A 26,477-nucleotide genomic window follows, 5' to 3' on the forward strand; every position below is an offset into this window, starting at 1 on the left:
TTAACAGAATTCTGATTCAGTAAAAGATTTTCCGGTATCTTCTACTACTACTATGAAATTTTAGCATACACACTGTTAAGTGAAACTAACATTTGATTTAGAAGTATTAGAACGTAGAATAGATGTAAAAAAAAAATTCTTTTATTTTTATTATTAAATGGATGATATGACTTTTTCATACTGTTTAAGGTTTTGAATGTTTGTGTGGAGTTGTCTATTTATAGGTGTGCTGGACTGTGTGTATATGAGTCAACTGTATAGTTGTCTATTTGTAGGTGTGCTGGACTGTGTGTATATGAGTTGATTAACTGTATAGTTGTCTATTTGTAGGTGTGCTGGACTGTGTGTATATGAGTTGATTAACTGTATAGTTGTCTATCTGTAGGTGTGCTGGACTGTGTGCATATGAGTTGATTAACTGTATAGTTGTCTATTTGTAGGTGTGCTGGACTGTGTGTATATGAGTTGATTAACTGTATAGTTGTCTATTTGTAGGTGTGCTGGACTGTGTGTATATGAGTTGATTAACTGTATAGTTGTCTATTTGTAGGTGTGCTGGACTGTGTGCATATGAGTTGATTAACTGTATAGTTGTCTATTTGTAGGTGTGCTGGACTGTGTGCATATGAGTTGATTAACTGTGTATAGTTGTCTATTTGTAGGTGTGCTGGACTGTGTGCATATGAGTTGATTAACTGTATAGTTGTCTATTTGTAGGTGTGCTGGACTGTGTGCATATGAGTTGATTAACTGTATAGTTGTCTATTTGTAGGTGTGCTGGACTGTGTGCATATGAGTTGATTAACTGTATAGTTGTCTATTTGTAGGTGTGCTGGACTGTGTGTATATGAGTTGATTAACTGTATAGTTGTCTATTTGTAGGTGTGCTGGACTGTGTGCATATGAGTTGATTAACTGTATAGTTGTCTATTTGTAGGTGTGCTGGACTGTGTGCATATGAGTTGATTAACTGTATAGTTGTCTATTTGTAGGTGTGCTGGACTGTGTGCATATGAGTTGATTAACTGTATAGTTGTCTATTTGTTGGTGTGCTGGACTGTGTGTATATGAGTTGATTAACTGTATAGTTGTCTATTTGTAGGTGTGCTGGACTGTGTGTATATGAGTTGATTAACTGTATAGTTGTCTATTTGTAGGTGTGCTGGACTGTGTGCATATGAGTTGATTAACTGTATAGTTGTCTATTTGTAGGTGTGCTGGACTGTGTGTATATGAGTTGATTAACTGTATAGTTGTCTATTTGTAGGTGTGCTGGACTGTGTGCATATGAGTTGATTAACTGTATAGTTGTCTATTTGTAGGTGTGCTGGACTGTGTGTATATGAGTTGATTAACTGTATAGTTGTCTATTTGTAGGTGTGCTGGACTGTGTGCATATGAGTTGATTAACTGTATAGTTGTCTATTTGTAGGTGTGCTGGACTGTGTGTATATGAGTTGATTAACTGTATAGTTGTCTATTTGTAGGTGTGCTGGACTGTGTGCATATGAGTTGATTAACTGTATAGTTGTCTATTTGTAGGTGTGCTGGACTGTGTGCATATGAGTTGATTAACTGTATAGTTGTCTATTTGTAGGTGTGCTGGACTGTGTGCATATGAGTTGATTAACTGTATAGTTGTCTATTTGTAGGTGTGCTGGACTGTGTGCATATGAGTTGATTAACTGTATAGTTGTCTATTTGTAGGTGTGCTGGACTGTGTGCATATGAGTTGATTAACTGTATAGTTGTCTATTTGTAGGTGTGCTGGACTGTGTGTATATGAGTTGATTAACTGTATAGTTGTCTATTTGTAGGTGTGCTGGACTGTGTGTATATGAGTTGATTAACTGTATAGTTGTCTATTTGTAGGTGTGCTGGACTGTGTGCATATGAGTTGATTAACTGTATAGTTGTCTATTTGTAGGTGTGCTGGACTGTGTGTATATGAGTTGATTAACTGTATAGTTGTCTATTTGTAGGTGTGCTGGACTGTGTGTATATGAGGGGAGAGGTGGACTGTGTTCCGTTAGATTAAGTTTACCTCTCTTAAAACTGAGACCAAGGCGAGATCTTGTACAAACCCTACTGGTAAGTTGAACTTACATAAGAAGACTGACTCTCTTTAATTATTTTTAAGGATTTCTTGATTTACCCCCCACTCCCCTTATTTTATTACATATATTTCATTAATAGATACTCTTAAAGGAATAAAATATGATCAATATTCACATGTATTTCTAAAATCTTTGTTTCGCTTACAGCATGAAATGATCCATGCCTATCTGTTTGTTACAGATAACAATAAGGTAAGTACATGTAATGGTTACAGTTTAGATGTAGTTACAGAGAATAGATCTGAAATTTGAAATGAATGAATTTAGTAAAACTTGCTTATATGTAAATTCTGGAGACATTTCCTTTTAGTTCTAATAATCAAGATTCTTAAAAGTGGTATTAGAATGTGTGATGATATGAGATACTTAGAGAATCCTTAGCTTCATTTTAACCGAGATTTCTTTATATAATTAAGTTTCTTAATCAAGGTTATGTAAGGTAAATTTAACTACTAACTTAATATAAGTGCAATTGATTTTTCAATTCTTTCAGGATCATGATGGCCATGGACCAGAGTTTCACAAACACATGTATCGCATCAACAAGGAGGGTGGTGTCAATATTACTGTAAGTCCTGTACATCCATACCTAGTGGGAAATTATCACACCACTTGGTGTAGCATTATAGAGCAATGATAGCATTTGTCTATGAACTTGATAAAAAACGAAATCCCTATTTATGATGTTACCATGAAACTAGCTTAACGTGTGCCTAGGTTTTGCGACTTTTATATAGAAAGTCATTACACCTTTAATGTTTGTAAAGTAATTTGTATAATTACGGTCTATATTTAAATACATGTTTTATTGTACAAATTTGGCATTGAAGTCATTATGAGGAAAATTGAATTTATCCAAATTTTTTGGTTAAACTTAATGCAGTGATAAAAAATATAACATATATTATATACTATTCAATAATAGTGGAAACAATAAAGTCTAAACAGTTTACCGGGGGGGGGGGGGGGGGGGGGGGTATTTTACTTTGTACTGGATAATAGCATTACAATTTTTAGATATACATTTATAATTTGTTAATTTTGATTTAGGTGTATCATACATTTCATGATGAAGTGGCAGAGTACAGACAACACTGGTGGAGGTGCAATGGACCGTGTCAGAGCCGGAAACCGTACTTTGGTTATGTGAAGCGAGCCATGAATCGACCCCCAGGACCTCGTGACCCATGGTTCAAAGATCACCAGAACTCCTGTAATGGAACATTTATCAAGGTCAAAGAACCTGAGAATTATGGGAAGAAAAAGAAGAAAGATGATGGAAAAGCTGGAAAGGGAATGGATAAATCAGGTTAATTTTTACAAATTTTTGCACATAGCAGTAAATTCTACATCTAAATAATTTTATGCATTTGAAGAAATTTTCTAAGAAATCCATCAAGATGCTTACATCTTTATATTTCTGAAAATTATCCTTATTTTCCAGCAATAGAAAAGAAAAGTCCAAACAAAGATATAAGAACTTTCTTTGGAAAGGGCCATGTGTTATCAAGTAAATCACCCAAGAAAAACAGTCCATCAAAACTGCCAAATAATTCCTCAGAATTTTCCAACCAAACTAATGTTGTGGAAAAGACTGCAACAAATTCAAAGAATCTGCCTAAGTTTTATGACACAGATTCAGATGATGAACTTTTTATCACTGATCCACATAAGAAACTCACGAAGCAGAAAAATTCTAGTTCTGACTTCAGTTTTGATAAGAGAGACCTTCCTGAGGCTATTCTGAGAGACTTGTTATCAGACTCTGATGACGAACTCCTGTGTGGTGCTCTAGAAACTCAGGAAAATGGTACAACATCAGACGCTTCATATCCCGATTCAAACTCCATAAAAAATACAAGTATCTCTGAGGAGAAGGATACAGAAATCTGTGATAATTCCAGCAAGTCTTCCATTTCTATTCCCTTAAATTCTAAGGCTAGTGATAATGTAGGGAGTGATGTCCAAAACAAACTGAGAGAAATCTGGGGTAAAAAGTATCAAAATCCAGTGAAGAATACCGATAAGACATTGGGCAAGATTTCGGGCAAAAGACCTTTATCAAAACCAGAACCTGTGCCTCCACTGAAAAAAATCAAATCAGACAAAAAGATAATTGATTTAACAGAAAAGAACAACATCAATGATGATGTTGCTTCTTGTTCAGTGAAAAATTTGTGTTCAACTTCCAGTATAGATCATTTCAAAGCAAGTAATAATCCTGTGTCTTCACCACTTAATACAGTGGAAACTGACGTCTGTAAATGCCCAGTGTGTAATAAGGACGTCTTGGCCACACATATTAATCAGCATTTAGATATGTGTCTTGGGGTTACATAGTAGATCATACCATATTATTGCATACCAGAAATGTGTTCTACTCAAAGCAGGGCTACCCTCTTCAGATGGGATTGCTAAGTAAGATATATGCACAGTGTCTATATTGTGCAGAAATAAGTTAACACTAATTTATTCTATTTCTCCAATAAACCATTACCAGTATATCCTATTTTTGTGATGACTTTTCATTTTTTGCAATGTCATAATGACATGTGTGCAAGTGGACATATAATACAGTGAATACTGTGCCAATTTTTTGAAAAATTTCAACCCAAGTGAACAGTGAGAATGCTAAGGTGAATTCATTTGCCCTGATAGGGATACTGACACTTCCATCCATGTCATTGATATAGATGAAGAGCAAGATTTTCAAATTCAGTGCACTTTGGGGAGAATTTCATCACTTTTTAACTTAAGTCAATTAACTACCTTTCATTCTCAAATTCTAGACACATTTTTAATCAATCTCTGTATTTTATCCATCTCACAAACCTTTAAAGTTGTCTGTATGGACCAATAAACCATCTAACAAAAAATTAAAAACAAGCGAGTTTATTGGTCTGTCGAGATAACTATAATTATAAAGAGTTTGGAGGTAGATGAAATTTACAGGTTGATTAAAGAATGTATTAAGTATTAGGGAATGAAAGGTAATTGATTGATCAAGTACACTGGAAAGTGGAGAAATTCTTCCCAATAGTGCGCAGAAAATCTTTCACCTTTTTTGCATTACAGTATCTGTAGCGTTATGGTCAAAGACTAATATATAAAACCATAACAATACAGTTCTGCAGCTAGGTGGGGCCACAATGGACGATAAAAGTTTTAAATAGGAATATGCAGGGAAAATCTTCTCAAGAACAGCAAAGCCATGATCGGTCATATTTTATATGGAAGCATCTTCAGGTGGTGTAGATTCAAATCTGTTCAAAACACGACCCCCGGGGTTGGGTGGGGCCACAATGGACAATCAACTGAAAGGTACTATTCAAGATATTCTCATCAAACTTCATACACTAAGTACAAATTTTCGTTTTGCATTACTAATATACATTTGGCAGGACATTCATGTCCTATGAACATATTTCTAGTTTAATTGATCAACCTTAAATATTTTATACTGTGTAATTTATACTAGAATGACATGTCTCCCAGAAATGTGAAACAAGAGGCCCAGGAGTCACATTACTAACCTGAGCATTGGCTAGGAAAAAAGCAACAAATTTGTTTAGTAGTGAAAAGCTTAAATGCATAATCTTTGCTGTTCTAGAGAAGAAAATGTTTGAAGGTTTTTCCTACATATTCCTATGTACAACTTTGCTCGTCCATTATGGCTTCAACCTACCCCCAGGGGTCATGATCTGAATAAACTTGAATCTACACTACCTGATGATGGTTCAATATAAATACAATGTATGTCCAATCATGGCTTAGCTGTTCTTGAGAATATTTTTGAAGATTTTTCCTATATATTCCTATGTAAAATGTTTATCGTCCATTGTGGCCCCACCCTTCCCTAAGGGTCATGATTTAAACACACTTCAATCTACACTGTCTGAAGATAAATCCATACAAGTTCATCTTTCCAGGCCCAGTGGTTCTTGAGAAGAAGATATTTAAAAGATACCTTTAATTTTTCTCTAATTCATAATTATCTCCTCTTGGAAGAGGGCATGACCCTTCAATTGAAGAAACTTGAATCCCCTTTACCCTAGGATACTTTGTGGCAAGTTATGTTGAAATTGGTCGAGTGGTTCTTGAGAAGATGAAAATGTAAAAAGATTACAACAACAAAGAAGATATCGACAGATAAAGGACAAATTTTGATCAGAAAAACTCTTCAGCATTCGACTCAGGTGAGCTAAAAACTGACCGATTACCAAACATTCTTCATCCTGAGAACCATATAATTTACATCCATGTCAGTTTGCCCTTGGATATATGTGTAATCTCTGAATTAATTGAAGGCTTATGAAGGGCTTTCTCTATCTCGGAAAATTCATTTGAAGAAAATTGCTATTAAATTTACATATATTTTATTTTTTTTTCCCATCTTACCGATTACAGATTTTCTAAAAAGGGAAAAAAAAGATAAATTTATAGTGAAAATATACAACAAAACTTAAATAAAATATTTTATAAAGAAACATTTTATTTGAATTTAATTAATATCTTAACATCTAAAATAACAATGTACATGTATAATAATTTAAATAAAAGTATAAAATACATTCTAATATAATGTCGGAGGATATAGCGCTGCATGTCTTTTCCATCAAACACCAAACTGTCAAATCCAACTAAACATACTTTTTACCAACATATCGCACTGCAATTGCATGCAGAAGATTTGATAAATAGAGTCCATGATATTATTCTTTCCATATCCTTTATTCTGTCCTGAGAGTTGCTTCGTGTTGCTCCATGTCGATAAAAATTGGTTGGGATGTCTGGAGAATTGTTGATTTTTGCGAAAGTATTTTCCAAATCTTGCATCTTTATCTTTACTGAATGATGAAAAATGAATTCCAGTTCTGTGGTAAACACTACATGTTTTATATAATACATGGATAACTTCTTCACTTAAAGGACAAAGATCACTACAACATGAACAACACAAATTTTCCTAGCAGCTTACATTTGCTCAAGTTTCTGAGTGAACAACCAAATTTGTTTTGAAACTTCTTTCGTCAGTTCTTCTTTTGATGCCTTTGGATGATCTTTGACAAACTTTGCAATGTTCATGATGGTTTGATTACGTAATGCATCTACATCTCTCTGACCACTCAGTCTTTGGTACAGTTCATATCCGATTTTTAAGGCTGCCATATTCTCTACCATTTTCGGCGCCTTGTCGTCATTTACCGCCCAAACTAAAGTTCCTATCTGCTGTAATAATTCAGCATTTCCTAGACTCCATTCATCAGCCATATTAAGGATTTTCGGAGTTGTATTTTGCAATGAAGAAGAAACGAGATGAAACCGGAAGTGAAAAGAAAACGGAAGTAAACAAAAATACACACAGCGCACCTAGCGGCTTAAATGTGAACGACATGATGTTGGTTATGAACAAAAACTTGACATTTGAAGGCTGTTGTGATGAATTGGTGCTGATAAGTTACGCAGATTACAAAATGGTGTAACAAACACGGGGGCTATAAACACAGTCAACAAAATACAGGTAATGAAGATGAATCCAATTTGATGATCATCATAAACATTCCATCTGGGATTCAGGACAATGAACTGCAATCAGTGTGTACAGTGAGGTGACAATAAGCTTATGTAATGTTTAAAACATAAAGCTGGAATATTTACTTTTATTTTTCTCTGTATGTAGGGAGATACTGTCAATTAAATGATTGTAAAATCAATATTTTTATGTCAAATTCTGTTTTCAAGTCAGCTATTTTGTATTTTTAGCAATGCTAAACCAAATACCCATATAATACAATCTTGTAAAATATTTGGCATCTTAGATTGCTTGGAAAAAGGTAAAACATGAAGGGATATTCATTTGCTAATAACTTAACTTAAAATAATTGAAAGGTCAATGCTTGAAATTAGTTATAAGTATATAGTGAGAAATATCCTAGAGTTTGTGAACTTCTTTTATAAAGGAATATTTTTTGTCTCAAACCAATGAGGTATTTTTTTTATTTATGTAGAATTTTGTCTCAGTCACTAAAGTTCTTAGTCATGGATGGACTTCAAACTGAAGAATTTCAAATAAATGATGTGGTGAATATAAATTTATTTACAGTATAACAGGAAAGGGAAAAAAATGTCAGTAATGAGACCAGAACAGGACCCAAAACCTGGGTCCCCTGAATCACCAGCCAGGTGCTCCACCAACCAAACCATACAGCCACTGATCAACAAACCCGCCTGACCCTCACTTTTCCCTACCTAAAAGTTTTTTTACCCAAAAGATACTAAATTAGTCTCTTTCCTGACAGACTTTCACCTGTCACTTTCTTAGCGTAGCACAGGACCATGAATTACTAGTCAGGTACTCTTCCAGTTAGGCTACCTGACAGGTCCCTATGAATTACTAGACAGGTGCTCTTCCAGCTTGGCTACCAAACAAGGCCCCATGAACTACTAGTCAGGTGCTTTTAATTTGGCTACCTGACAGGGCCCCATGAATTACTAGTTAGGTGCTCTTTCAGCATGACTAACTGACAAGGCACCATGAACTACTAGTCAGGTGCTCTTCCAGCTCTTCCAACTGGGCTACCTGACAGGTCCCCATGAATTACTAGTCAGGTGCTTTTAACTTGGCCACCTGACAGGGCCCCATGAATTACTAGTCAGGTGTTCTTCCAGCTGGGCTACCTGACTGGTCCCCATGAATTACCTAGTCAGGTGCTCTTCTAGCTTAGCTACCTGAAAAGGCCCCATTTAATAACTAGTCAGGTGCTTTTCTAGCTTGGGTACCTGACAGGGCCCCGTGAATTACATAGTCAGGTGTTCTTTTAGCTTGGCTATCTGACAGGGCTCCATGAATTAGGCCCCATTTAATAACTACTCAGTCAAGTGCCAGCTGGGCTACCTACTTAGCTACCTGACAAGGCCCCATTTAATCTCAGGTGCTTTTCTGGCTACCTGACAAGGCCACTTGAATTACTAGTAGGGATGGGTATCACTAAAAATTTTGTATCGTGTTATATCACAATTTTTTCCCAAAATATAATGATAGTATCATGATACTTTTACATGCAATTTTTACAATGATTTTAAATGAACATTCATTATTTTTCTTAAAAAAATATGCTAGAAAAACAAAATTTCACTTTTTTGAAATTTTTATGTTCATAAAATTAATCATGTTTGGATGGCAAGATGCCATTCTTTTTACCATTTACAACATTTTTTAGACTCTCTGTAATATTTATTGTTATTTGAAAGATTAAACAAATAGTAGTACAGTATTTTTCACTATTTTCTTTGCAATGGGTATAGATATTTTACATCCGGAAAACTAAAAATATATCATGAAAGAAATATGTGTTTGAAGTAGGATAATGACATCCAACAAACAGTGTAACGCCAGGAGTTGGGAAAATTCAGGTTCTTCCCCAGTGACTATTTCTGTAAGCATCCATAACATGACATATTACAAGCAGGTTTCCATACATTGTATTTGATTATGTAGAAACTTAGGTGAATTCTTCTTCCTACAGCAGTGTGTCTCTAAATCTCAGTACATGTATATTGTATACTCTCCCCCACCTTCAAGGCACAAAGTAAGATCACTTGACACAATATTCTAAAGGAAATACCTTATAAAAAGAATTGTAAAATTTGACAGTTTACAGAGACATAAAAAAGAGGAGTGTACCTAACCACATAACTTTGAGGATGAAAGAAAAAAATATACATATTTTAAATATTAAAATAAATCTTTTAACATATATCGTAATTTTTAATAGGTGTGAATCTAGCGAGTTGAGCAGTAGTGCATGTGTGACACTCATTGAGAGGACATGCTTAACTCTGAAGTGCCTTTTCATAGTTATGAACCTGTGTATGAAGTATCTCATTGAAAAATACATTTGACAGTTCCTGCTATGTCTTTGTTATTTTGTCTTTATAGATGTGAATTACAGTTCCATGGATTGTGTGATGGTAGATAAGGGTCCAGTTTCTCACAAGCCACCACCATCCAGTGGCTGCCAGAGTTCACCACTCCTGGGACATGGCAGTCCCACCAAACAGAACAGAAGTTCCATCAAGTATGGGGAACTTATTATACTAGGGTAAGTGAAGGTACATACACACATATTTATCAAGATGGGACAAAAGAATATGTAGGAAAAACTACTTTAATTAAAAAGAATACTATTACTGGTTAAGTATTGACACGGAAATCTGTAGGAACAACTACTGAACAAAAATACTATAATTTAAGAACAGAAAGAGGATGTGTGACTTGAATGAGTTCAGTGGCCCATTCTTCTCTTCTTATTTCAATCAAAACACAACAACCAAAAAAAAAATATCTTAATTTAAAAAGAATCAAAATACAAACTCAGACAGACATTTATCATGTTAATGGTTATATATATATTTTAACAGCATTTGTCATATGTACTGGTATTCATATGAAGAGATTTTCCAGCAAATTTCATATTTTTAATTATTCAGAATTATACTAATAAGCTTCCAGAAGTAAAATGCACATAAAAACAAAAAACAACAATTTAAACAGAGAGGTTAAATTATCCTAAGCCGTTGAGCGATTTTGTTGTAGATATAATGGTCATCTTCCGAGCGGTGATAGAGGAAGGAAGAAGAGCAAATTTATTCTCGGCAAGAGGACTTCAGGAAATGGGGTCAAACCATACAGAAAACATGTGGTTAAAAATGCACAGGCTGCTAAGGTATAACATAGGTGATGTCTTGTGGGTATTCATTTCTACACAATTTCTCTGAAATTGTGAAAATATGAAATTGCAATTTTCTATCATAAAACATATAAGGAAAAAAAAAATACAGTGAAAGAATTTTATATAAGCTGCCTCCATAAAAGTCAAATGTGGACAATGTTATATATATTTGTATAAAAAAGATAAGGGGAAAATGTTGACATTTTTGTCAATGCTATAATACAACTACTGATTATCTGATATTTTTCATAAAAGAGGAAAAAATGCAGAATTTTGGTTTGATTTTGACTTAAGTTTTGTAGAGCACAAATCGGCTTAACAACCATTTTCACATATTTCATCATATTATCATTGTACACATTATATCAAAAGATGGAGTCTGAGAAGGCCTGTACTCAATACTTTCCAATCAAATTATCACTGTAATATACCCTGGAGGTATAGTTTCTCTCAGCAAGGAAAAAAAAAACCGCTGTCTCTAACAGCTTACTGTTATATTTTCTAGGCTCTACAGGATCCCCACTCCCACTCTGTGACCTACACGTTGTCTCGCAACCAAGCAGTGGTGGTAGAGTATAAACAAGACGATGACACAGACATGTTTCAGGTAAAGAAAAATAATATTAAATACTGCAAAAACACATTTTATTTGTGTCCAAGAAATTTTTGTTAAGTTTGCGAGAGTCTCGTCATCGCGAATATTTCTCGCCTAGAACCAGTCCTTAATGTCTCTTTGTCTATTAGCAACACGCCAACAGATAATAAAAGGCTTGATCACTAAAGTCAATTGTATAACCTTATGAGCACCACCTTCTTCTTTCTAGATTGGGAGATCTTCTGAGGTTCCGATCGATTTTGTTGTCATGGATACTATCCCAGGTCACTTGCGAAGCATGAATGATGGGATAACCCAGAGTACAATATCACGGTTTGCCTGTAGGATACTTGTGGATAGGAATCCACCATATACAGCTAGGATCTATGCTGCGGGTTTTGACTCAGGGAGAAATATATTTCTTGGGGTAAAATTCTGAAGTAATTTATGATTGTCAACAATCACAGCATTCTTAAGTGCTTATAAATCAAGTAAAACACAGAATATCAAGGGGTGATTTGATGTTGCAGATTTAATCAGATTTTTTTAAACCCAATTTCCTTGTACCGGTAATCTAATTTAGAAATATCTTTTCACTTTATCTTCCAGGAAAAGGCTGTCAAATGGTATGTTGGGGAAGAAATTGATGGACTGACAACCAATGGTGTGTTCATAATGAAACCTCAGGAGGGATTTTATCCCCCTGGAAAACCTGGGGTGTGGAGGGAAGTGTCAGTGGGAGGGGCTATTTATCCCCTCCGAGAGTCCAGATCTGCCCCCCTCAAAACTAACCAGGTAAGTGTACGCATATGTTATCACTAGATTGAAATATATATGTGCATATTTTTTGCTTCACAATTATAATTTTAAACCTGATATTTTGTGTAATTACCAGAAATGTGACAAGGGCATTTCTTCAGTATGTGATTCACAATTAATTACTCGTCTGACTGATTGAATAGCATATTGCTTATTAACTGATGATGTCAGTCAATCCCTTTTTCCAAACAATTCTAACTGATATAAAAAATACAATGTATAAATTTTCTTTTTCTTAGATAAAGGATGAGGATAATGTATTACAAGATGGTACACTAATAGATTTGTGTGGTGCTACATTACTATGGAGATCTGCTTTAGGACTTATTTCTTCCCCGGTAAGTCAGAAGAAGTGAAATAATGCATGGTCAGCATTCTGAACAAAGCACCTTGAGTGTTAGTATAACAAGTATCCAATGTATTGTTGACAAATTATCTGTTGTATAAAAGTGAACAAAAAACAATGACAAATTTAAATTTATACTTATTGAACATATTCTTGGGTATGAAGTTTTTACATAAAAAGAGTAGCCTTAATGACTACATGTATTTTTAAAAACAATTGCTCCTTACAGAGTGAACATGAATTTGAGGACCTGGTAGAGACAATTAATGCTGGCCGTCCCCAGTGTCCCGTTGGCCTAAACACCCTGGTACTGCCTAAGAAAGGCACTCTGGGGCTGGCCGACAGACAGCCCTATGTGTATCTACAGTGTGGCCATGTGCATGGACAACACCAGTGGGGGCAGAAGGACGATAAAACTGCCAGGACCTGTCCACTGTGTCTAAAGGTAAAATTAGTAGATCTTGTTATGTTACTTTCTTCATAGTATCACTGTAAATGTACTTTTGAAAAATTATGAAGATTTCTAAGATTGTCGCTATTTACATGTACATTAAATGCACTTTAACTTTTTACATTGGGACAAATTATCACGGAAAATTTGTGACCGCATACATAGCATAAGTTGATACCACACAAAAAAAAGTACTTCTGCAGTATTTGTAAGAGAATATATTTAGGTCTCATGATGTATTTCATATGATGATGTATCACAGAATTATGAAAAGATTACACTGAAATTTTGAAAACATCAGAGAATTGATATTTTGCAGGATGGAACTTTTATCAAACTGAAGATGGGATGTGAGTTGAGTTTTTACGCCGATTCGGATCCACCCACACATTGTTTTAATCCCTGTGGACACATGGCTTCAGAGAAAACAGTCAGGTAACACCCATGTGTCTTATGTTTACAGACTAAATTTAGAACTTTATGCTATGAGAATTAGAAAACTTAAAATGCGGCTAACTAAATGGAAGCTTTTTCTTCCAAACTTTTATTCAAAATTGAAAGGTGTTTAAGTGTAACCTCCATGACTTATTTCCTCGTATTATACTTGGATCATCTTTTCATATTCTTGCAAGGCATATTGGACTTTCTTAATTTATGATAACATCTCTCGGGTGGTTTCTGGGATATCTCTTATAAACATATTGTTATTCCCCTTCAGATTATGACAGTTTGATTTATTTGAATATGATCTATATTACAGGTACTGGTCTGAACTTCCTGTGCCACATGGTTGTCAAGGTTTCCATGCCATCTGTCCATTCTGTGCCACACCCCTCAGTCTGGAGGCAGGGTTTATCAAGCTGATTTTTCAGGATAACACAGACTGAATCTCCTGTGATAATTAAGTGAAGTTCATTGTTTATTAAGATGAGGATTATGTTACAACTATACAGAGAAAAGATTTTGTCTCACTGCATACGAGATGAACATGTATATCAGAAAACCTTTGCACCAAAAATTAATTGGGTCATAGTTTCAGAAAATATTAAATGGCTCATAGTGTCAGATAATATAAAAGAAAAATTAAGATTTCATCATTTGCTATGTATTAGTGGTAGGAAAGCTGGGAAAATGTGTCTGTTTTTATTTAGTATGTAATGCAGAGAGAAATCTGCCAATCTATCTGATTGAAGATTCACATACTGTCAAGATTTTTCTCTTTTAGACAAAATGATACCAGTAGCTAGAATAATATGGTACAATATGATTAAAATCTGATCATTAACATGGACTTTTAAAAAATAGAAATTTTAAAATCTATTTAAAAAGATTATTATTTGTAGGAAATATTTTTCTCACCTTTAAAAGGTATTTGTATAGACTTTATTTTGTTCATTATTTTTTTAGTCCCATTTTTTCAACTTTCACAACACTCTGCAGCATTTTGGGAACAAGTACAGTCATTCCAGTTTTGTTTATACTAGCCAGGGAAAATGTTTCTGGTTACTTTTGTTGTGGGAGATGCGAGAAAAAATACTTAAAGATGATTAGCAAAGGGTATCTGAACCCCTTATATTTTTGACTGCAATGCATAAGAAAACATTAATGTTCAAGAAATCTTTTAAATAGTTTCAGTATTTTCACACATTTTGTAAACTTTTTTAAACATAGAAGAACTTTTGGCAATTTAAATTTCAACTTTATTACTGAGTAAGGTTTGATATTCCCCAAAAGGACAGGTGTCTCTAATGTAAATGTTTTTCTTTGCTATCAATCCTCACAGAGTGAAATTGTTTGTTAAAGTAAATTGATAATGATCAGGACTAGTTTTTGTAAAATATTAAAATGCTGATGCCATTTCATTGTATTTTGTTGCTGTATTTTTATTTACAGTATTGTGGGAATTACAAATCTACAGAATGCATTTTAATGTAGGTAAAATATCGCACCTAATAGCTATACATCAAAATCATTCATTTTATCAGGTACATATCACATCACCTTACATGGCCATATTGTAAAATGAATTTGCCATCATATCTTGTGTTTGTCTTGTACTTGTAAAATTGGGAATCTGTACATATACTGGGCATTAGGTAATATAAATATTGTATTAATGCCATGTGATGAACTTTTCTTGCCTTTTCAAGCATAAATTTTAATTGATGTAAGGGGGATTAATTCATTTTAGGCTATACTCCTTTCAAAGTATTTGATGTCAAATCCTGATTGTATCTCTATTTATTTTGCTTATTTTAGAATTTATAGATCTTTATATCATTTAGTTAACCTGTAGTTAAAAGTCTGTGTAGATTTTCAATGTTTGTTCTGTTTGTTAAGCTATTTAAAGTTTTTTTTTCTTTTTGCACATTAATACCTCATGTTTACAAGTATTTACTGGGTATTTTGTTCAGAGAAAAATGTGGTTCAAGACTTCTGTTAATTTTGTTCTATATTAAACATTGAAATGATCGAAATTAACTTTATGAAATTGATCATTGTATTTTTCCATTTATAGGGGAAAAATGAACACCAACAACATAAGAAAATACATGATTAACTAGTTATTAAATATTAATAAAAACCTTCTTTTTCACAAAGCTGCAGTGGTACTTATGTAAACGTAAAACCACCTGAAATTGATTGATTTTTGTGCCAAACTTCCAATGAATTCTTGCCTCTTTGTTGATGTTAATTATGAGTTGTCTTTCCTACCTTAATTCTCTTGGTGTTTTACCATAATACTCTTATCATTTTTTGAGAAAGAGAATATAGATTGCATTATATATTACCATGGTTAAAACTATATAGGGTTACTTTGTTCATATGTTTTTAACAAGAAGCTTTTTTTATTGTCTAGAAATAATGAGGTGTAATTGAAAAATGCTTACCGGTATCTAAGTTTACTAAAATAAAGGATTTATTCTTTATACAGGGAAAAGTCGAGTTAAGTAACAGTAACCCTCAACCAAAAGAGGTTACTATACCATGGATTTTTTTCCTTAAGTAGAATTTTAAAATTTTAAATATCTTTAACAATAGTTCTTTAAAATTTTGCCACATACATCTGAGTAGTAAATACTATTGACAGACAGTTGCACAAGTTTCATTTTCTTTTATCACATCTTTTAGAACATCGTTCCTCCCTGACACACCCAATTATAAAAAAAAAATCAATAGTAGCAAACAGTTTGTTATTATTCTTATTTTTAAACTGTTGGTGTAGTTAATAATATTAAGATAGAAATTTAATTTTGAGGGGTTTGGCAGTCTGTTGGTTTGCTGACAGCTGTATTTGAGAATAGTTGAACATTTTTTCACAGCTTCATGCCCTGTATGTTCATAAAATTAATTCTAGTCAGATTCAGTGTGAAAAAGAAATCCAATTTAGTTGACAAATTAAAAAAAAATAAATTAATCCCTAGAAAGTTAAATTTTGTAAATACTTTTTGGTTTATCTTTTTCCTATGAACAAAGCACATGTATCACTATTAAATGAGAACCGTCCATATTTGGAGTAGGAAAATGCATTTCAGTTATTTTACATATTTTGTATTTTGATAAAACTGTTATAAACAGTGATTTGTATTGGAAACTGAGATTAGTACAATTAATAGTGAGATTTTGTCTATTAAATGTCTATTAAATCAAATCCAGGTCTGAAAACAACTTTCAATATTTTTTTTAAAATAATATTTTACTTTGCATTTGTGAAATTATTACATGAAGAAATTAAGAACCATCATCACAATAATATATTACTTAACCACAAACCATTTTCTTAAAGTGATGCAATTAAATTGGCTTCAAAAACCTAATTCCAGTATTCTTTTACAGTATTAGGGAAGTTAACCTTTTTCTCCAAAAAAAGTTGCATTGTAAATGTGTATTAGAAAAAAAATCTGCATGAAAATATTCAGTTTCATAGTTTTCCTCATAGCTAGCTATAACGATTATGATATTGCTTGGATATGGTATCTTATTTCTTGTTTTTGCATAATGTCTGTGTTATTGATTTAGACGGGCCTCTCAGATATACAGATAACTAGTCAGTCATGATTAATTGGTCATTGTTAATCACACCATATGTAATCATGCTCTTTATGTATAATCCTTTTCTGTTAATTACCTAACAGAGAGTATAATTAGTATCTTTAATGAAAAAGCACTCTGAGTGTCTAAATAATGTCTCTTATTGCATGTCACAGGGCTGTATGTTATAAAAATCATGTACGTCTAAAGTATGTCTAGAATTTTTCATCCCTACCAATGTATTATACGCTAGATGCATTATTTATAGTAGTGCTATTCTACAGTTGGTGGTAATATTTTATTTGAGAGTAATCAAAGATTCAACCTGTTTTCTGCACATTTTTAATCTGTTATCGTAATTACTTTCCAGAAGGAAAAAAAATATTATTCAAACTGTGCTGTAATCTTTAAAAAAAAACTGAAATTTTTTGCAGATATGATGTATATTTAATTAGTCATGCTGTTATCTTTCATTTAATGTACAATTAACATTTACATGATTTATTGGGAAATATTTGAAACTGCTAGACTGATGTGCCAGAAGTAATAAACCAATTTTGACCAAAATTTATTTATTTATTTTTTGCAATTAATATATTGCTGTATCAAGTGTCCCTGTAAGTAAATATGTCACAAAAACTGTGATCAAGTTTCCATGTAAACATAGTATATTTTCATTTTAAAGTATTTCTTTTTTGCAGGGGTGTTTATTGAAAAGTCAATTGCACTGGTTTCTATTGTTGTTGACATGTTTTCTAGCTAAGCGTAAGATTTGTTTACCCTCTTCTTCTTAAAGGGGATGAGGGTAAACAAATTGGATACTTTGCTAGCAAAGATGTTGTGGACAGAAAAAAGGTGTACACATATTCTGTAAAATTATTAAATAAAATCTAGAATTTATTTGACTTTGTTACATTTGATCTGATTGAGACCAAATTAACTGCAATGAATAATTTCATTTGATTTGCGTTTGCCTGAGACAAAGGATTGAAGTTAAGAAGGTGATATTTCTCAGAGCCTCTGAGTAGGCATATCTGAATTCACTATGTGCCCTTTGTGACATTATAAATCAGAATAAGGGTTATTCTGTCTACTAATGAAAGGAAAACATATAAATATTAAACTCACACTATTAATGTGGGCTTGCCCTAATGGTCAAACCGAGAGTATTACAAATACAAGTATGCAGGCCTCAAGCATTGGCGTCGGAAGCAAATTGAAAGTGGGGGGGCTAAGTGTAAAAAAAAAAAAAACCTTCTCAAAAAACCTGACAAGCAAAAAAAAAAAAAAAAAAAAAAAAAGGAAATTTCCCAAACACGAAAATCCTATTTCGTGGGGGGGGGGGGGGGGGGGGGGGGGGGGTGTAAGATCTAACTTCACTTCCAAAATTTTTTTCCACATTCCATCCTTTTTCCCCATTTTTTACCCATACTTCGACATGTCTGTGGAAAGTGGGGGGGCTAAACCTACGAAACAATATTCAATGTCTATACTAAGTGTATATTTGGAAAAAAGTGGGGGGGCTAAGTCTACACTAGGTATATATTTTGGAAAAAAAGTGGGGGGGCTAAGCCCCCCCTAGCCCCCCCGGTTCCGACGCCTATGTCAAGAATACATTTAATTTCCATGGTTGAATGTATAAATTAACCATTTTAGTAACATTCTAGAAGCATCTAGGTCATAGATGTTAATGCATCTTGAAAAGATGGTTTGAATTAACCTTGTTAATATCAATCTGCCTCGTAATGTGTGTCAAAATTATTACTGTGGAATGGGATACCCTTCGATTGTAATGTGACAAACAATTTGGTATTAACGTCTCTTCCTCTGATATTACATGTATTACTTTATTGTGAATATCCAGAATTAAATAAGATCTAAAAAATTACACGGTTTTGTACATTAGCAAGTTCAATACATCGTTGTAGCCTAAGTGGGCGTGGTAAAAGGCTCGTCGTAAAGAAAAGGTGAAAGTGAAAGTAAAACTACCCATGATTCCAGAAAACATCATTTTTGAATCTCCATACAAAGAAGAGCTGAAAATGGCTACCGTCGTGTTGGCAAATCTTTGAAGCACAATATTTTAGCAAAGTTGACGTAATATTTTCAGTCATGTATTGCAGATAGTAGCAAGAGCCATGATTACCGCTAATTTTACACCATACTGATGATACAATGTCATGGCTAGGTGGAAGTTTAACGTCTATCACGGGTCAATTGTCAAATCTGACCAAAGATATTTTAACAGAGGGAACACAAGAAGTCAGTGGTATGTGTAAAAGTCACTTAGTGAAAGAACAATGTAGAAAATCAGTTGCAAATTTTGATGCAGTGTTTTCATTGTTAAGTGGCACTTTTATGTCCTTTTGGCTTCATTGATAAAAATAGTGAAAAAATTTTATGTTCTGGGTTTACAAATGTTTTAAAGATTTTTGGGTTTGCCACCTATTCACTGTGTATGGAATCTGTGTAATCTTTCCAAAATATGTTTTTCTTTAATATGTTTACACTGCGACCATTAGAGCGAACAAGATACCTATTCAGTTTCAATTTACATCTGTCTCCTCAAAATGCACTTCATGATAGAATGTTCTATTTTCAAAATGATGTCCTACAGAGAGTTCTGAATGTAAACATGACATGTAACTTTGAAGGTAGAAAAAATGTTGAGAAAATTATTTGAATTTTATGAATATGGAATATTTATTGGGAAAAAAGGCTTATGCAATCTCAGAAAGCTTTGTTTTGATTAATTTGGTAGTTGTTTTCAGTGCATCCTCTTTTGTATTCTTCAAAATCATTTCAGAAGGGATCCTTTCCAATTTGCTACATTGCAAGTACTGTAAAATCACATATTTTCATGGGGTCAACTTTTCGAGGTTTGAGAAAGAAATATTGGTTTGTGGGGATTTGATTTCAAGGTTGGAGAAATATTGAGTAATAATGCATACATGTATGAATATTGATTTATTTCGAGGTGGTCATAAACTCTCTATCATGATACCTCAAAAACAATGAAATTAAATTAAATTCCCATGAACATTAGTGATTTAATAGTATATGGGAAGTCATCATTTCATGAGTTCTATGAATGACTCTATGATTGATACAAAAACATCAGTCAGCAAATATAATTTATCATTGAGTCAAATGTTGACTGATGTTTTTCATACTAATTGTTAGTACACACTTAATTGACAATGGATTTTTTTGTTATTCCTGATCATGACACAGGGATTTTCCACACCAATTTGGGAATGGGGCCCAGGCCCTTGCAGTTGGGAATTTAACGACATTTTATCACTTTTTGGGAATTTTTATTGCATGATATTTTTCAAGAAATAAACACATAATGACTAAAATATATTTTTACTTCATTATTCAGAACTATAATTCAGAGAATAAATTATTATGAAGTTTTAGTCAAGTTTCCTCATTCAGATTTCAAACCTGACCATGTTTGTTTTACATGGATTTTGATCAAGTTAACTTTGTGGAATTTATGTGCATTCAAAAATTGAACACATGCTGATCATTTTTGGGAAAAATGAAAGGAATTTGCAATTGGGAATGTGGCCCATATTCGGCCCTACACAGGGCAGTGGAAAATCCCTGTGACAAGGAGCACATGGAGGGTGTGACCAGCTGGCAGGGGATGCTCATGGCACCTTATCCCACCTCTGATGTATTGGAGGTCCAAGTTTGCTCTGCCCCTACATGTATTTTGTGTTGTTTTATGGACTTTTGAGCATGAATATTGTTCGTTATCTCCATATATTTCTTACATATATGTCTAAATTCTGATGTCACATGACATTGCATATGTAAGTTGCATTCCCAAACCAAAGTATGAACTGTCAACAGTGCTAATTTTAATGAAGAATGTTTCACATTTTTGTAACAACCTGTATATGCTATTGAAAACTGAACTGATAAAAATTGTGAAATATATTGTTTTTTAAAGCAGCAAGAGAATTATAGTATTTTCGCAAAATCTTGTCCTGTTTTAGGCAAAGTTGAGTAGATTTGGAAAACATTTAGCTTTTATTGTAAAATCATTCATAATTATGCTGTCAGTTTAAAAAAAAAAAAGAGCAATTAATTAGAGTTTTTTTCATGCTAATGCAGCCCTCTCAGAAGACTTGTTCATGAATGTCATTCAGTGTATTATTTGAATCAGCGAAGATGAGACTGTGTTAAATAACAACATGAACAAATCAACTTTGTCTTTGCAATAAGCTATGGACAGCACAAGTCCTCAAGTCTTTGATTATCGTTCTGGAGCTATGCATACTAAAACCTTCATTTACCTTTTACCACCCAAGGTAAAGTGAGCAGTATTACAATTGGTCCCCTTTTATTTCAGCTAATCTTGAATACATGCCAAATCAAGCTCTTAGCATGAAATAGCATGAAAAGTATTGTAAAAAAATATTGACAGGTATTATGTAATACTGGTATTTTCGGTGTAATCAATAGTGTGAACTTGAGAGACTTGGTTATGTCATACAGGTTTTATCAGTGCTGGTTGTCCAGGCGGGAGTTGTCTCACTTTATCATCGAAGGTTAACGTTCAGGTGCGCGGTTCTTTTTTCCGTAAGGAAAATAAGACGTACCATACACGGTTTGCCTGTATTTAAGACTCAGGTATGAGTCACCCTGCAAAGGAATCAATAATTTTTGTCATTATATGAATTAATGATTGCATGGAGTTAAATTTATGTTTTCTCCTTTTGTTTACTAATGACCATAAATTAGGTTACCTGCGGCATGAGACTTGAATTCGTTGTTTTGCTTACTACTATAGACTCAATTATACTTTGTCCATCTAGGCACCAAAAAGAAAACCTGTGAAATCAAGCAATTTACTTGTGTAAAAAAAAACAGCTCTTAATATGCAATGCATTAATGAACATACCTTCAAGTCTATATAAAATTGTGAAATGTTTCAGGAATCCTTACTGCCTGTAGCTTGTGGGGCTGAGATGGTAAAATTTTGCTAAGAGAGAACCCTCATTATTCTGATTTTCATCAATACCGATGAGTCACTTGTATTAAATATGGGAAAGAGAAAAAAATAGGCAATCCAATGAAAGTATTTTGTTAAAAACTGTTTTACAATTTTTATCACTGTTTCACTTTAAAAAAAAAAACCTTACCTGGTAATTGCTATAAATTATGTGTAAAATTGCATATTCTTTATTTAAAAAAAAACAAGATTTCACTAAAAAAAATCCTTTTCTTGTGTTTTTTGATGTCTTGTATAGAGTTAGAAATATTATGATTTAAAAAATGCTTTTTCAAGAAAATTAAAATTAATTTTGTACAGATACACCAAGATGTCTTGGTTATAGCATATATTTTTAATGCACCTGAATAGATAAAAAATATGAGACACTTTTGATGAAATGACATGACTTTGCTTCTTGCATTGCAATGAAACATGATTTTAATTCTATATATACTATACAAATATAGCCTTTTGATGAGATCAGTCCCTATACATGTATATATAGATAGACCTTAGAGAAAGCATGAGAAAGTTCAGCATGAAGTGCATTGCTGCAAAGTTGACATGCTTTCTCCGAGACTGGTCTATATATAAATCTAGGGATTGTGCCACATCAAAAGGCTATATTTGTTTTATTATTTTTTATATCAGTTAATAAGAAATGGCTTCTAATCCATGTTTGAAATATTCAATAGTCTCTCAAATAAGGCATTATTATGTCATATTTTTTTTTAGATCATCTGATTTGGAACTAGGGCTGAAGATTTTGTTCTTAATGCTTTGTCGACTCATTTGTAGTTGTTACCAAACTACATTTTACATAAAATCTCTTTTTCCCCTAAGATCTGAGATTGAGAATTTTGTTTTCGTCAGAATTACCTTAATTTTAAATAGTTAGAATATTATTGAACTTCATCTGTACCATGCAGTATTGCCTTAAGGGACATACTGACTCTCTGATAAGAGAGACAACTTTCCAAGTAAAAAAAAACAAACTAAATACAGTTATATTACTCATATTTTACTTGATCAGAGTTTAATCTTCATAAGCAGTTCTTTTCTTATATATTTGCACATTTTAGATTTGAACTTGTGCAAATAAAAATTTGCAAAGTAGCATCACCCACATTTTGGCCAATAAAAAAAAAAAAAGAAAACGGGATTTGTGAATGATGAGACAATTCATAAAGTCATAATGCATTGATTAGTAATAAAATTACCCCAATTTTAGTAGAAATTCATTTACCAAGGTTTAAGTTATATTTACTGCCATGTTGACTAAAATTATGCAGTTTCAAATTTCAGAATTCATAGAGCCAAAAAAGACCCTATATGGCCCTTGGTCTTTCTTAAAATATATGTACTGGGGTAATTGATTTTTTGTTGAGGAATTTTAATATTTCAGATGATTTGGCTGAAGTGACCTTTCCGAAGCAATATGAACTTTGGAAAATATTGAAAATTGAAACCCAAATATTATGTTTCACATTAGCAGAGATTTAATTTGAAATTTGTTCTATGTGATATTGATCACTAAAAATACGACACTATACATTCATAGTTTCCGAGAGTCCCTTTTGAATCTCTTTGAATACTGGCTTTAGGAAGAAATATTTCATACCACTGTTAAAAATATTTAAATATTTAAAGCCATTTGAAGTAGAATTGAAATGTTTTGAATGCACTGAATATCACTATGTCTGTTGCATTTAATATTGATTACAAAGTACCAAATTGTATAAGGTTTAAAAGAAAAAAAAAGGGTAAAGTTGGTGAATAAACAGGGGTATAGAGAAAATTCCTGTGTGAAAAAAATCAATAGCACTGGAGAAAAAATAAAGGTACTTATAGATATGCAGGGTAATATTGTATATAGTGTATCGGTGAAGTTTCAGTATAAAGAACATGATGTTCATGGAAGGTGGTAGAAAATTATCCATCAGTATATGTAATGCTAATTCCAGCGTTCTTGTGTTAATCCCGTCCCGGCTCTGTTGACTCGGCCGTATTTGCATTGGGAGGGGAGAGTAAGGACTTCCTTCAACGCGGGCAATTACTGAAGAGTAAGCTTTTTATTGGATGGATACCCAGGCATGGGCCCCATTTATAACTTTGTTTGCCTCTTCAGTTTAAACAGGCTATGATTTAGTGCGGAATATTGGCTGATATGAACTGTTTGTTTTCTTTCTGAGCTGGCCAAATTGATCGGGCCTGTTTAGGGTCGTTTTGTTGCACATGGTTTCCACTGGCACAGAGAAACCTTTTGCAGATAAGAAAAATTTTTGCCAGTTAACTGTGAGTGTGATAAGAATTTAAATGTGTGACTAACTTACCGGGTAGTTTTTTTTACTCATGAAAGTTTTTTGAAAAATTTGATCGATTTTTTTTTCTTCTGCATATCATGAAATTTGATGCTTTAATTTAAATACATTTGTTGAATATGATCCTCATTATATTGAAGTGCACTCTGTAGTTTTGCTGCAGTTTTGAAGAATCCTTTGAGTAAAAAAAAATTCTGGCAGACAGATTTTAAAAGCAAATATAAAATTTATTTATGAAAATTCTTTCCATAGTCTCTTTTAAATGGAGGAATTGAGGTTAAGGATATGAATTGAATCAATAAACCAACACTTTGGGTGTCCACATCCTTAAAGCATGGAAAATTTTTCCTTGGAAAAAAAAAAACCAAATCCTGTATCTCAGGGTTGTTAACGTGCTGAAATACCCAGGGATAGTACAGGGGGATTTTGGGTAACAATATTTCTGTTAAGGCTGGATTTTTTTGAATGGTGAAATGCCTTTGTTGCGAGGCTTGGAGTAGAGACGCTATCAAACAGGGTTATCTGGAAAATGACCAAATATGGAATGGTTTACAGGTGTGACAGATATTGCTGTTTGTCTTTGTAGACCATGCCACGGAGCTCAGGATTGCACAGGAGAAGAACGCAGAATGTCTGAACACTATATCAACCTTAAAGACTGAGGTAGGATTTAGTTAAATTAATTTTGAATTGTTCGAGTGCATTTTCTGGAAGAAAAAAAATAAGAGGTGACATGGGCTTATTTAACATGAAGGTTAATGAATATCTTGTGCAAGGTTTTGGAAAACGACCTTAAATTTGGTGTGCTAGCCAAAATGAGAAAATGGATTTACAAAGATTTGTTAACATTGACTCTACAGCTTTGATTTTATTACTGTTTGATTTTATATTTCTAAATAATTTTCATTTTTTGATGGTTTGAAACCAAAGTGTTCTATGCCGTTAAGATTATAAAGATTTCCCTGCATCTCAAATTCCTTCATCATATCGCAAAATCAGCAGAATTAAGAACGGGACAAAAATTAAGCTCTGTATGGTATTTTATTCTTGCATGCCATGGAAAATTTGAATTTTTGAATCAAATGGAAAACACACTAATACTTATTCTGATTGAATTACCATATTGAAATGTTGTTCATCTATGTTTTAAATGATACCTATTATTAATTAAATAACATTCCTTTTATAAGTAATCTTCTCTTAGTTCAACGTTTTATGTCAAGGTTTTGTGAAGACCATCTAGATTGTCCTTTCTTAATTTTTTAAGGTCATTTAACTACTTGTTTACTCTTGCAATCTATGAGTACAAATGTGCATATATGGTGCATTTGTATTTACCGGTAGGTACATGTTTCAAATGCTGTATTTTTTCATGCATTTTATCATTTTAATAGTTAACCTGAATAAGCAATGTACATAAGTCTGATACAGTCTTATCAGTACAGATATAGACATACATAAAATATGCTTCTATGCACATTATACTCTGATTCTTCCTGAGATACTGCATTTGACCTATATTTTATGCTCCAGTGGTTATTTCATAGCAAGTTAGTAATTTGCTGAAGGTAATACTTGTGCACTAGCTTGTATGACTGCATGCATGGTACTGCAATAATGTAGCCCTCTCCCTTTTGTTTTTCCCTGCAGAAAACATCAGATTAAAAAGAATCGGAGAGGGCTACATTATTGCAGCTACATGCATGAAATTGAAGTTAAAATGTTTTGTGCTAAAACAAAATGTCCTTTGCCAGGGAATTGAACTTGAAACTTGAGTTGCAAATTGAACCCACTGGATCACCGAGGGATAAGCTTCTATATTGATCATAATGTATTTGTGCCTTTAATATCGACTACAATGACTTTATATGAAAATGAAAGTGAAGTTTGAAAATACATTATGAAAGCTAAGTTCTTTTCTGTTGTGAAGATTAAATCTATTAATTAAGTACAGAAATGAGTGGAATTGGGTTTATGTAGGTGGTTTATGTCTGACTTTCTGAAAAAAAAATCAGACGTCACCTTCATTTCTTTTCTGGACTTCTCTTCATAA

The 26,477-nt window shown here is 33.2% G+C and overlaps 2 protein-coding genes across 2 annotated transcripts; one reads left to right on the forward strand and one right to left on the reverse strand.

Moving 5' to 3' along the window:
- Positions 1-330: 330 nt before the first annotated feature.
- Positions 331-14,368, forward strand: LOC134283439 (uncharacterized; the record flags this gene model as incomplete). The annotated part of the gene is made up of 24 exons (XM_062765877.1): positions 331-381; positions 496-546; positions 663-713; positions 828-839; positions 938-988; positions 1,103-1,153; positions 1,268-1,318; positions 1,488-1,538; positions 1,653-1,703; positions 1,818-1,833; positions 1,969-2,091; positions 2,265-2,309; positions 2,611-2,685; positions 3,168-3,426; positions 3,562-3,978; positions 10,057-10,219; positions 10,714-10,843; positions 11,355-11,456; positions 11,674-11,871; positions 12,054-12,239; positions 12,503-12,601; positions 12,839-13,054; positions 13,380-13,495; positions 13,821-14,368. Coding segments are annotated over 24 exons (2,692 nt in total), but the record flags the coding sequence as incomplete, so codon positions are not given.
- Positions 6,589-7,459, reverse strand: LOC134283447 (uncharacterized). The gene has a single exon (XM_062765890.1). It carries the CDS (start codon positions 7,386-7,388, stop codon positions 7,092-7,094), a length of 297 nt encoding a protein of 98 aa, XP_062621874.1. The 5' UTR covers positions 7,389-7,459; the 3' UTR covers positions 6,589-7,091.
- Positions 14,369-26,477: the final 12,109 nt, after the last annotated feature.

Source organism: Saccostrea cucullata, unplaced genomic scaffold (assembly GCF_032062105.1).
Source record: "Saccostrea cucullata isolate Sc308-1 unplaced genomic scaffold, CSIRO_AGI_Scuc_v1 ctg527, whole genome shotgun sequence".
NCBI classification, from domain to species: Eukaryota; Metazoa; Mollusca; class Bivalvia; order Ostreida; family Ostreidae; genus Saccostrea; species Saccostrea cuccullata.